This window comes from Petaurus breviceps, unplaced genomic scaffold (genome assembly GCF_028583685.1).
Source record: "Petaurus breviceps papuanus isolate PSGF00001 unplaced genomic scaffold, PetGlider_PUasm1.0 90760, whole genome shotgun sequence".
Classification (NCBI taxonomy): Eukaryota; Metazoa; Chordata; class Mammalia; order Diprotodontia; family Petauridae; genus Petaurus; species Petaurus breviceps.
The window spans coordinates 4176105-4189767 of NW_027187338.1; the positions used below are offsets into that span (position 1 = coordinate 4176105).

The window sequence follows — 13663 nt, forward strand, 5'->3', positions numbered from 1 at the left end:
TTGATGCCAGCCTGTGCTGTCATTGACATTGCCCTGGGCATTGACTCTCAAGAGCCTTGGTTCTCTGCCTTCCTTTTCCCCAAGTCCTCTTCTTTTCTAGTTCTGTGCTATGAAAAGTACCATAAGCTGGGAGACAGAAATCTCTTACCCTACTCTTGATTTCTTGAGAGATAATAGATAGATAGATGGATGAATAGATGGATAGATGGATGGATGGGTGGATGGATGGATGGATGGATGGATGGATGGATGGATGGATGGATGGATGGATGGATGGATGGATGGACAGGCAGATAGATAAGGAAACAGATAAGTAGTTAAAACAATTATTAAGTACTTACTATGTGCCAGGTCCTGTGCAAGTACCTTATCCTTCAGATCTCAGTTTTCTTCCTCCAGAAAATGGAAATGACTATCACTGCTCTCCCTCCCTCACAGGTCTGTTGGGAGGCTCAACTGGGAAAATTTAAATATTTTGGAATGGTAAAGTGAGGTATGCCATCTCCAACAGGAAGTTGCCCTTATGCCCAATGTCAGTACCCTTTTCCTCTGCCAATGATCTTACAGTTGCTTATCTGAGAGGCAGCAAGATACAGTGGAAAGGATGATGAATTTGGAAATAGAGAACCTGGCTCAGGAGTCAGAAGAGCGGGGTTTAAATTTTAACTTTGAAATTTACTCCTGTACCAAGTCACAGGGGTTTCATTTTGTCAGCTCTTAGGCAAGGGCTGGGGGACTCAGTGGTCTCCCTTCCAGCTTTAGATATGGGATCCTATGAATGGAAGATCTTTGAGGGCAGGGACTGTTTCCTTGGTGCCTTTGTATGCCTAGTGCCTGGCATATAGTAGACCCTTAATAAATGAGTGCTGAATTGATCTAAACAAGGAAAGGTCAGGTGCTGTTATTATTACTTTCCCAAGAGGAAGTCCCAATGGATTTTTCAAGGTGGAGGTGAGAGGAATCCTTGCAGAAAACTGAAATTACAAGCTCCATTTTCTGATCAGTGGTATCATTGCTGGCATCCATCCAGGAGAGAATACTGCTATTAACCAGTATGATATAGTGGGAGGAACACACTGGGGTCAGAATCAGAAATCTGATTGAAATCCTGGCTTTGTAACGTCCTACTTGTGAGTCCCTTCACCTCCTTAGGCCTCAGTTTCTTCATCTGTAAAATGAAGGGTTTGGACTAGCTCCTATAGAATATCTCTTCCAGCTCTGAATCCTATGATTCTATTGCCCAGAGGTAGGTATAAAGTGAGATTTTTCCTCCCCCCTCCCTCTACTCTACCACTTCTACTACTAACAGGGGGAAGGAAGTAGATTTGTCTGTGGAATGTGCCCTCTAGGTGTTACACTTTCACCTCGCTAACTGCTGTAATGTGAGTCTGATCTACATTCATCCTTCACTCTCTCTGCACAATTTGTTCCTCCTACTAATGAAAATGGAAAAAAAGGACAGGCAGAAAAATTGTGCTTGAATTAAAGTAGGAACAATGGTGGTGAGACATAGAGAAAAACTTCTTGACAATCTGGGGACAAAAGCTGGAATGGGCTCCCCAGAGGTAATATGGAGTCTTTTCCATTCACCTGACTGAAGGCAACTAGCTTCCTGACCTCTCTGTCTCTGTCTCAGTCTCACTCCTCTCTCTCTGTCTCTGTGTCTGTCTCTGTCTATTTGTCTCTGTCCTCTTTCTCTTGCTTCCCCCTTTTCCTCCCTCTTTTCTTTCTCTCTTCCTCTCCCTCTACACTTACCTTTCTCCCTCCATCTGTCTTCCTACTTTCTTCCATTCCATCTCATCTCCCCCTCCCTCTTCCTTCATTTTTCTTTACTTTACCTTTCCTCTCTATCTCTATCATTTTCCCTTTCCCTTCCTTTTTTCCTTCTTTCTCTCTAAACTTCTGTTTCTTCTCACTCATTTTGTCACTCCCTCCATTTCTCCCATTCCCTCCTTTCTTCTTCTGTCTCTCTTCTTTCTTCCCTCAATCTCTCACTCTTCATTTTCTCTCCTTCTAGCACCATCTCCATCCTTCTCCCTTTCTCCATCTATTTCTCACTCCTCTCCATTCCCCTCTCCTTCTATTCCCCCTCCCTTCCTTTTCTTCTTTTCCTCTCCTCCCTTCCTCTCTCCTCCCTTCTTCCTTCTCTCCCCACCCCTTTCTTCTACCTCTCCTCTTCACCACTCCATCCATCTTCCTGTCTCCTTCCCTCCCTCCTTCTCTCCTTCCATCTCCTTCCCTCTCTCCTTCCTCTCATTTTCACCATTCCATTCATCTCTCTCTCTCTCTCTCTCTCTCTCTCTCTCTCTCTCTCTCTCTCTCTCTCTCTCTCTCTCTCTCTGTGTCTCTGTCTCTCTCTCCCTCCTCTCTGTCTCTCTGTCTCTCTCTGTGTCTCTGTGTCTCTGTCTCTCTCTCTCCTTCCCCCTCCCCTTTCCTTCTCTATGCAGGGAAAACACGACTATATATGTGTTTGGCTGGGGGGCAGAGCACTGAGGGGTGAGGCAGCTGCTCAGCACAAGGACAGCATCTCTGTGGGAGTTGGAGCCTGGAAGTCAATGTGAATCTCCTCAGTGGGGAGGGAGGAGAAGAGATCCAATCATGGATGGTGGTCGATGACTCTGGATGGGGCTTGCTGGGGCCCCTTCCCTTTGATGGGGGAAACTTTGCTTGGAAATAGGGCTCATGCTTAATGTATGAGCCAAGGCTTTAGCACAGTCAAAGAACCTGATGCAGCCTGCAATATTCACACCCACATACGTTGGCCCCCTGCCCCCTCAGCTTTCCACAGGCCCAAGGCAAAGCCCAGAGCCTTTACCTTCCTGCCAATCTGTAATGCTTGGTAAGGGCACCTCTGGAGGGCCAGAACCAAGTCAACGAGGAGGAGGAGGAAAAAGCTTTTTCCCTCTTCCTTTTTTTTTTTCTTTCCTTCTTCATAGAACAGCAGCGCCAAATCCTCCAAAGACTCCCCCTGGATCTGTCTCAGCCCTTTGCCTTCCTCCTCATTCAAGCCCCATTTGTAGCTCACCAGCTGCTGACTGTCTGCAGAAGCATTTCTTGGAAGGAGCCAAGCTGAGCTGAGCTGAGCTGAGGGGAAGGAAAGCTTCAGGGGGAAGGGAAGAATGGTACTGGAACAGAGCAAATGCATCTCATGGAGGCAAGGCCCTGCCTGGGACTGACACAGAGCCTTGATAAATTCTTGGGGCTGGGATTCTTTCATATCTAACAACCAGTACAGTGCCTCACACACAGTAGGTGCTTAATTAATTGAATGATCAATAAAGTGTATATAGCATGCTATAGTTCCAAATCTTCTTCTACACTGCAGGCTGCTAGGGGTAGTAGGGGATAGAGAGCTGGCATTGGAATCAGAAAGACCTGTGTTCAAAACCTGCTTTAGACACTTATTAGTGATGTGATCCTCTGCCTCAGTTTCCTCATCTGTAAAATGGGGGTAATAATAGCATCTCCCTCCTAGGGATTGATTTGTTGGGAGGATCAAACGAGATACTAAAGTGCTTTGTAAATCTTAAAGAGTTATAGAAATGTTATCTATCATCATTATTATTCTCATTTAACAGATGAGGAAACTGAAGCCCCAAGAAGCATGGAGGAGCCTAAATTTAAAACCAAAAGGTACCTCAGAGGTCATCTGTTCCAACTCCATCATTTCTCAGATGAGGAAAAGGAAACCCAGAGATACTGAGGTGTCCAAAATGACCCAGATAGGAAGGATCAGGGCAGGGATTTGAACCCAGGCTCTCTGACTCCCAATCACTGAGATGCTCTTTCTATCACACCACACCACCTCCTTATGACTTGTCCCATGTCACACAGGTAGTTGTGGCAGGGTCAGCTGATGGAAAGTCTGGTGCCCATTCCATCCTGCCAGGCCACAGCTGGGAATAGGTGATATGGTCTAGGAGGAGCTAATGTGGTCAACAAACGTTTACTAAGCACCTATTGCATCCTGGGCACAGTGGAGAGACAAAGAAAGGCAAAAGCCAAGCCCTGCTTTCAGGGAGCTCAAAAGTCTAATGAGGGAGACAACATGAATATAACTAGACAAAAATAAGATGGTAGCAAGATAAATTGGAGATAATCAGTGGCAGCAGGTAGCTTAGTAGAGATTCCTGGAGGTTCCAGAAGTAGTTAAATCTTTACTCGATTTGAGGAAGGAGCTATTCCTTTAGTCACCTGGAAGATTCTGGTATGACGGCACAGCTCCAATCTGTTTTCTCCCTGGCTGCTGTTACCATCCGTGCTGAGCAAAGTGCTCACAGGATTTCAGCTTGAGCACTCTGGGTATGTTTCTCCATCTGAGCAGGGAAGGGACTAGGCAAGATTATTTCTAAAAGCCCTTCCTATTTCTATACTCTATGGAAATGTCGCTGAGTTTAGACTCAGAAAATCTGAGTTCTCGGTTATACTTTCCAGCTGTGTGACCTTGGACAAATCTCTTACCCTCTCTGAGCTTCACTTTTTATGTCTGTGAAGCAGGGATAGTAATGCTACCTCACAAGGGTCCTGTGAGGCAGAAAGTGCCCTGCAAACTTTAAATTACAATGAAAAGATGACCTATGATTATCCCTTAAATTCAATTCTGCAAGCATAAATTAAGCACCAGGAATCAGGCCATCACTACCAGACACTAGGGGGATGAATACAAAAGTGCCTGCCCTGGACAAGATGTTTTTCTAATGAAAGGATGATTAGCATCATTTCAAGTCTATCCCAAGTCTCCTGAGGTTAGTCTCTTGGCAGCTAAATAAATCTCACTGAGTGTGTCTGGATGAAGCCATCTGAGGAAATATCCCTGGGGATGGGGTCCCTAAGGGTAGATACTGGAGTGGCCTTTTCAGATCCTACCAGGTAAAAAAGCGGTCTCCTGGAGACCCTAGAGGGAGATGAAGTGAAGGTGCCCTTCAAATGCTCACCTTGAAGAAGGTCATGGTGGCCCCATCCTTGACTGCCCCATACTCAATCTTGGTCTGCTTGGCCAGGTCGTCTGCTGAGTCAATGGGAGATTCCATCCGCTCCACCGTCAGGAAGGCTGCCAGATTGGCCGTGTATGAAGAGATGATGATCAGTGTGAAGAACCACCAGATGCCTCCAATGATCCTCGTGGACAGGGCTTTGGGCATTAGTTCAGAGCCTGGGAGGAAGGAAGGAAAATTGGAATGTTATACTATCTGGATCCATAAACTATCAGAGGTAGGAGGGGCTCTTAGACATTGTCTAATCCAATCCCCTCGTTTCACAAAGGAAGTAATTAAAGGCCAGAGAAGGGAAGGGCTTTTTACCAGAGTAGAGTCATAATTAGAACCCAGATCTCGTGACTTCCATCTCAGTGACTTTTTAATTTTGGTTTTGTTGTTGTTGTTCAGTTGTTTGAGTCCTATGTGACTCCTTGTGAGTCCATTTGGGGTTTTCTTGGCAGAGATACTGGAGCAGTTCACCATTTCCTTCTCCAACTCATTTTACAGATGAGGAAACTGAGGCAAACAGGGTTAAGTGATTTGCCCAGGGTCACACAGCTAGTAAGTGTCTAAGGCCAAATGTGAACTCAGGAAGATTCAGGCCAGGCACTCTATACACTGTACTACAGATCTTGTTAATTGCACTTCTTCAGTATTTACTGCATCCAACCCCTTCAGACCATTCACACAGCCACAGCCTCAGTTCACATCTTTGCTACTTCTTGCCTGTACTATTGCAACAGCATCCTGATTGATTTCTCTGCTTTGTGTCTCTCCCTTCTCCAAGTCACATCTTCTACACGATAGCCAAAGCTATCTTCCTTAAATGTGCACTATGTGCTTACTCCATAAACTTCAATGGCTCTCTATCTCCAGTGAGATAAAATATAAACTTTGGATTTTCAAACCATTCACAACTTGACTTCAGCCTGCCATATTATTCCCCTTCATGCATTCTATGGTCTAGCCAATTTGGTCTTTTCTCTGTTGCTCATACATAACACATCATTTCCATCTCTGTGCCTTTGCTTTGGCTGTCCTCTCTGCCCCCGCCCCCCATGCTTGGAATGACCTCCTTCCTCATCTCCACCTCTTATATCCTCTTGTCTCTGTCAAGACCCAAGTCAAGTACCACCTTCTGCATGTAGACTTCCCTAACTCCCCCCCCCCCACCAAATCCTAGTGCTTCCCCCTGAAACAACTTTATATTGATTTTTTGTATATTCTGAATATACCTAAGCATCTGACATAGTGCTTGAAACATAATAGGTGCTTAATAAAATTTATTTTTATTGATTATTATCATATAGGCTTCGAGGTTTGCTACATGCTATATGTGTGTATATGTGTTTATGTTACATATACATGTGTATGTATGTAATGTGATGCATAAAAAAGTTTGCGAGACATAATTTCTGAGTAAAAAATCATTTTATTAATTATGCTAGCAGATAATAAAAGGGGTCAGTGATACTCTCAAATGCCAAAGACCCCTGATGGAACCCATTCAATGCTGATATGCCCTTGGAAGAGTGGCTGTTCTGAGGGTGGCAATTAACTCTGATTGGTTAACAAGCAATAAGAAAATGAATATTATAATAAGAGGTGGACGCATTCTAATGAGGGACTGGGGGATGTGACTTTGATCGCTCTTACTCCCAGATCACCCCCAGCCTCAGGCAACCTTGGTAAAGGATCTACCCCCAATTTAAACCTGAGTAGAATACAATGGGCTTCCCTACTTGGGTGGGGTTGGAAAAAGATTGGAGAGAAAGTTAATCCAATCTCTTTATCAGCAATGTCCTTCAGATGAAGACTTGACCCAGTAAAGAATGAAGGAAGTAATAGAGAGGAAGGGAAAGAACCTGGGATCTTCCCCAACAATTGGTTATTTAATAATAATTTCTTTCAGTATGTATACAGAGTATCCAAAAAGCCTTTGTGTAGTTTTGAATTTATTAGTGCACAACTGTACTAAGACCTTTGGGACACCCTTTTCAGTCTCATGTGATCCTCACAACAACCCTGAGAGGTAGGTGCTATTATTATCTCCATTTTACAGATGAGGAAACTGAGGCTGACTTGTCCAAGGTCACAGAGCTAATACATTATCTGCAGCAGGATTCAAATTCAAGTCTGTTGATCTCTTTATTATGCCATTAAGCCCTTTAGTTTCACATAGGAATAAAAAAAAATCCTTGACTAGAAAGTCCATACTTTGAATGCTTATGTTAGCTTTGCTTCCTCCTTGCTCTATGACCTTGGGCTAGTTACTTCCCCTCTTTGGGCATCAGTTTCTTTATCTATAAAATAGGAGAGATTCATTCCTCCTCTGGCTCTGTCTCATATGGAAAGTGTGAAGAAAAGATGAGAGAATCTATAGGAAGATGCTTTGGACATAAAAGGCCTGTAGAAATAGAAATCAGCCATGGAGCATGAGGCGAAAATAAACATTTTGGGGGAAGCATTTTCGCCACTCTCTTTATCTCTGACCTTGGGTGTGGGGCATAATTTGGAGGAAACCTTCAAACCAAAATAATTAACTAGACTGCTTTCAAGAGATTTAAATAATGAGTGACTCCTGAACTTCTCAGAATATTTGGTCCCACAATTTTAAAAGCTTCTGCTTTGATATGAAATGGCTGGGTTTTTTTCTGAAAGAAATCACTTGAGGGAGAGTTTTTCAAATACACAACTATTTTTTTCTCTCTCCTAATCAAAATGGGTGAAGGGGAATGAATACATCAGGGGATGAGGGGGAAAGATTTCAGGGGACAGAGCTTTGAAGAGTGAGAGCAGCAGGGGAGGGGGGGAGAGAGAAGGAGCCATTACCACATCCAGGGGGTACAAGGTCTCTAACAACTGTTATTGAATGGTGATGATGGATGGATGAAGTGGTATGTAAGGCTCTCAGGCATCTATTTAAAAGAGGGCAAATCACAAGCTGCTCCACTCCTCCTCCCTCTAAGGAGACATCCATTTCAGAGGGATTTCCAAGTATTTTGCATTGGACTGAGGGGAGGCTAAAACATTGACTAGGACATCTCTGCAGGTGATGATAACAAGTCCTTGAACCAAAGCAGGGGTTCTTAACCTGGGGTTCATGGACCCCTGTGGTTTGTGGACAGATTGCCAGGAGATCTGGGAACTTGGAAGGGAAAATCACAATTCTTTATAACTGGATATATATATATATGTAATTTTATTGTATTAAAAACCATTATTCTGAGAAGGGGTTCATGGGTACCAGACTGCCAAAAAGGAACATGGCCCAGAAAATTTAAGAACCCCTGAAATATGAGAAGTTTCTTTCAGCATTTGTTCTAGGACTGCCCAAACGGGGTTCTGTACTTCCATAATTCTCCCCTCCCTTCCTAAATTCCCCTCCCCTGACAGGTTAGTTTTTGGAGTGGGAATCAGAGCTGGGGTCAGGGGGTCTGGGTTTTTATCTCAGCTCTGCAGCTTACTGGCAATGCAATTTTCCCCCTCTCTGAACCTGTTTCCTCTGTCTCTCTGTCTGTCTGTCTCTCTCTGTCTCTGTCTCTCTGTCTCTGTCTTTCTCTCTCTGTCTCTCTCTGTGTCTGTCTCTGTATCTCTCTGTCTCTTTCTTTTTCTCTCTCTTTCTGTCTTTTTCTCCCTCCCTCCCTCCCTCCCTCCCTCCCTCTCTCTCTCTCTTTCACCTCTTTCTGCCTTCTCTCTCTCTCTCTTTCCTCTCTCTGCCTTCTCTCTCTTTCTTTCTTCCTCCTCCTTCTCTCTCTGTCTCCCCCCTCCCCCCTTCTTTGTATCCCCAGGGTTTAGCACAATTGTTGTTCAGTTGTTTCAGTCATGTCCAACTCTTTGTGAACCCAGTTGGGGTTTTCTTGGCAAAGCTGCTGGAGTGGTTTGCCATTTCCTACTCCAGGTCATTACAGAGTTGGAAACTGAGGCAAACAGGGCTAAGTGACTTTCCTAGGGTCACACAGCTAGTAAGCATCTGAGATCAGATTTAAACTCAGGTCTTCCTGACTTCAGGCCCAAGGGTCTATCCACTGCTGCCCACTTTCCACAGTGCCTGGCACATAGTAGGTACTTCAAAACTTCTAGGTGGCCGACTGAATCACCAATCAATCAACAAATGCTTTGTTAAACACTTACTATGTGCCAAACATAATACTAGGCACAGAGGACACAAGTCTAAAGAAAGAAACAATTCCTGCTCACAAGCAGCTTACATTCTTAAGGAGTTGGTGTTTGTGTTTGTTTGTGTGTGTATGTGTGTGTTTGTGTGTGTGTGTGTGAGTGAATCAGGATGTATAAAAATATAGACAGCATCAATATATTAATTGTAAAAGGAGAATATTCCTACTAGCATTAAGAGCCTCCAGGTCTGTTGTAAGAAAAAGTCCTTCGTAAATTGGAAATAAACCAGTGCTCTAAAGCACTGAGGCCCTAGAAAGTATTGGAAGCTACAGAAATATGAGTGAGTGATTCTTGTTCATTGTCATTCTATCCCCACTTACTTCCTCCTGGGCTCAAACAAGTTATGCTTTCAAGTATTTCTGACCTTCCTCACTTCTGTCAAGGGCATTGCTACCTTGGCCGGGGTCCAGGTTCACAACCTTGCCATCATCCTTGGTTCCTCACTTCAGATAATTAACAATAATAATAAAAATTACTAGCATTCATATGACACTTTCAGGTTTTTACAATGCTTCCCAAACATCATCTCATTTGGCCCTCACAACAGCCCTGAAAAGCAAGTGCTATAATTATCTCCATCTTATAGTTGAGGAGACTGAGGCAGGAAGACATTAAGTGACTTGCCCAGGGTCACATAGCTGGTGGGTGTGGAAAATAGGGAATAAGCTTCTATTCGGTGCTTACTGTGTGCCAGGCACTATGCTAAATGATTTATAAATATTATTTCATTAAATCCTCCCAACAACCCTGTGAGGTAGGTGCTATTATAATCCCCACTTTATAGTTGAAGAGACTGAGGCAGGCAGAAGTCAAGTGACTTGTCTAGGGTCACTCAGCAAGTGTTTAAGGCCAGATTTGAACTCAGGTTTCCCTGAGCTCAGCACTCTCTCCATTGCTTCATTGCCTATATCTTATTAATCGATGAACCTTGTTATTTCTTCTTCCTGAACATTTCTCACATATGCCCCCTTCTCTTCACCCACAGAGTCACTACCCTAGGCTCATATCAATCCTCACCTGAACTACTGCAGTAACCTCCTCATTGTTTTCCTTGCTTCAAGGGTTTTCCTTCTCCAATCTATTCTCCACCATCAATGATTTTCCTAAATCATTGCTCTGACCATGTCAACTCTCCCCCATTACATAAAATCCAGGAGCTCCCTATTATCCTTGGGCCAAAAATGAACCCTCTCTTTGGCATGTAAACCTCTTTACAACACGGCTATATCCTCCCTTTCCTGCCTAATTACACTCCCTCTCATACACTTTAGTCCAGCCAAACTGTCTTTCTTTCCTGATTCTCATACATGAAATTCTATTTCCTATCTCTTGCTTGGGAAATGCACTTCTTTCTTACCCATCTCTTGGAATCCTTGGCTTCTTTCAAGATTTGCCTCAAGCACCAAGTTCTGTTTGAAGCTTTTTCTGGCTCTCCAGCTGCTTGTGCCTTCCCCTCCATGGTTATCTATAGGTATTTGGATATGTCTGTATATAGTGATGTTGTGTCCCCTATTAGAATGTAAGCTCTTTGAGGACAGGAATAATTTTTCTTATGTCTTTGTACCTAAAGCACCCACCTCATACAGTACCTGGCACATAGTAAATGTTTAATACAGGCTTGTTGGTTGAGCGATCAATTAATTGATGCAAGCTTCAGCAGATCCTACCATGCTGAAGAGGGTTTGAGTTTGGGCTCAGTGATCAACTTGTATGTCTGTTAATAGTCTTGAAACAGCCTATCTAGGTGTAGAGAGATTTATCACAGAAGAATAGTCACCCAGGGATGAATTGATTCAGTTGTATCAGTTCAAAAAGGCCATCTACAAAGTAGTGGAAGGATTGGGCTCCTTGCATGAGACTTTGTATGCAGTAGATGCTTATTAAGTGCTTGTTGAATGACATCACCCACACTGATAAAATTATGACTCCTTGAAGAGTTTCAGATCTACATTTTGTTGGCTATATGGCACCATCTTTGTAGGCACTGTCTTCACTGGAAAGAGATGATGATGATGATGATGGTGGTGGTGGTGATGATTACAACCACTACTATTATAACCCTCTCTGGGACTCAGTTTACTCTTCTGTAGAATGGTAAAATAATACTTGCACCACCTATCTTGGGAGGGAAAGCACTTTGTAAACCATGGAGGATCACAGGCTCATAGATTTAGAGTTGGAGGGGCCCATAAACTGTCTACCTCCTTCATTTTTATGAATGAGGAGACTGAATCCTTAATGTGTTACAGAAATGGACTGCTATCATTATCTTCAGTATGTTTGCATTTTTATCTCTTGTCTAGTGGAAAATCTCTTGTGAGACAGTATGGTACATTGAAATCTCATTGAATTCAAACTTATAGGACTCTGGTTCAATTCCTGACTGTTGCTTACAGCTTATTATACCTTATTTAAGCCTCTTTGGCCTCAGTTTCTTTGAATAGTTTGGAATAGATGATCTCTAAGTCCCTCTTGATTCTAAAGCTATGATCCATTCACTTCCTGTGCTTGATCTCCTCAGAGCTTTGAGGAGGGCACATAGAACATTGGCCCTGGGGTTTATGGAAGGAAGAGATATTTCTGAATCCTAGGTACAGTCAACTCTTACAATCCATGCAACTGAATAGAGACAATTGAGCTGATAATCTGAAACTGTCAATAATGCCAAAGTCATAGGATCATAGGTTATCAATCTAGAGTTGGCAAAGACCTTAGAGGTCATCAAATCCAATCTCTCTCATTATACTAGTGAAGAAGAAGCAGCTGTATTAAGTAACTTGCCTAGAGTCACACAGCTAAGGACCTGAGGCAAAATTCAAACCCCAGGTATTCATGACTCCAAGGCTAGTTAGTCATTCCACAAGCATTTATTAAGCTCCTATTGCATGTCAAGCATTGTGTTAACAGCTGGAGATACAATAATAAATAGAAGCAGATCCTGTAGGATCTCACATCTGATGGGGAAGGTGGAATGCAAACAACTATGTATGTTATATATACTATAGATGTATATGTATATATATATGTATATATATACATATATTCATTCAGTTGTGTTCCACTCTTATTGATCTCTTTTGGGGTTTTTGTCCAACTGCCTTATTTTATAAAGCAGGGAACCTAGCAAGTGGGAGGGACCTTCTTAAGGTGATGTTGAGTTTGTGTTCCTTGAGTTAAAAGCATCCAGCAATGGGGTGGGGGTGGGTGAGAGTGGGAGGAGCCTGAGGGAGGAGTGGGGGGGGGGGGGTGCGGGGGGGGGGGGGGGGGGGGGGGGGGGAGGGAAGATGACTTTGATTTAAATTTGGGCATCACCTTTTAGAAAGGACATCATGCATACCCAGAGGTGGGTAACAAGGAAGGAGAAAGAGCTAAAAACAATTAAAAATTAAGTTGGAGAAGCTGGGGATGTGTGGAGAAAGGAGGCTGTGGGTCTTAGCAATACCTGAGGAGGTGGGACAAGGATTACTTATGCTTAACTTGGTCCCAGAAGACAGAACCAAGAGCCACAGGTTTTGGTGGGTGGGACTAGTTGTAGGATTCAGGTATCAGCTCAACAGAAGGAAGGACTTCCCAACAATCAGCTATCAAAAGTGAGGTTGCCTTGGGCAGAAGGCAGTGGGGCCTCTCTTTTATGGGAAGGCTGAATGGAGGAAGCTGAATGACCACTTCTTTCTTTTCTTTTAACAGAAATCATTGCTATTCAGGTACAATTTGGATCTGAGGTCCTTTCCTACTCTGAGATTCTACAGCTATGTGTATTTCAGCCAAGTTTTTCCATGTGGAAAACTTTCTTCATATAGAAGCCACACCTGGTTAAGTGAGGGCTGATCACCATCTGACCTTATCTCTCTGAGCCGCTGTCTGTCTCTGTGTGGTGTGGTGTGAGCATACTCAGGTATGAGACACAGATCAGGTATGGAGAGAGATGGGAGCCCACTCTTTACCTCAATAACACATTCTGAGCCTCCCATGACCTTTCTGCAAAGCGACCGTTTTCCTCCTCTCTCCCTTTTACCTGAGACATAAGCTGCTTGGCTCATTTGCCCCATTAGAAGGAATTCTTGGGGTTGGAGCCTGGTCCATGCAGCGCGGCCCCCATCAGGGGCAGGCACCTTGGGGGCCAGGCCAAGGGGCTTCATCCCTCCAAAAGAGCTCAAAGATGTCCTCTCATCCTCTGAGTTCCCTGTTAAAACATACTTCTGAAAGCTCTGGGGGGGAAGGCCCAGCCTCCTTTACCACTCCATTTCCCTGTATCCCCAGCCTTTGGCAACAAGGGCCTTTGGAGGGAGGACAGCAGAAGAAGCTTGGGGCCCTAGGGGAAAAGTGATTGAAGGCTCTTGGGCAAGGACTTCACTTAATTGGGAGCAGCAGCAGTGGAGTGGCATTCTCACAGTAATCCAAGGCAGGGCTCCTGATAGGCAGTCCTCACTAATCAAGAGAGAGAGAAAAGGTCGGGGGTGGGGGGAGGGGGGGGGAGAGACAGAGAGAGAGAGAGGGAGAGAGACAGA

At 43.9% G+C, this 13663-nt stretch overlaps 1 protein-coding gene across 1 annotated transcript in view; it reads right to left on the reverse strand.

The window, feature by feature from the left end:
- The window catches only part of GRIK3 (glutamate ionotropic receptor kainate type subunit 3), a 324566-nt gene that overhangs the window by 20157 nt on the left and 290746 nt on the right, over positions 1-13663 (reverse strand). The window contains exon 13 of the mRNA XM_069067957.1: positions 4935-5152. Within this exon, the coding sequence (XP_068924058.1) occupies positions 4935-5152 (218 nt within the window). The remainder of the gene's footprint in view (positions 1-4934; positions 5153-13663) is intronic.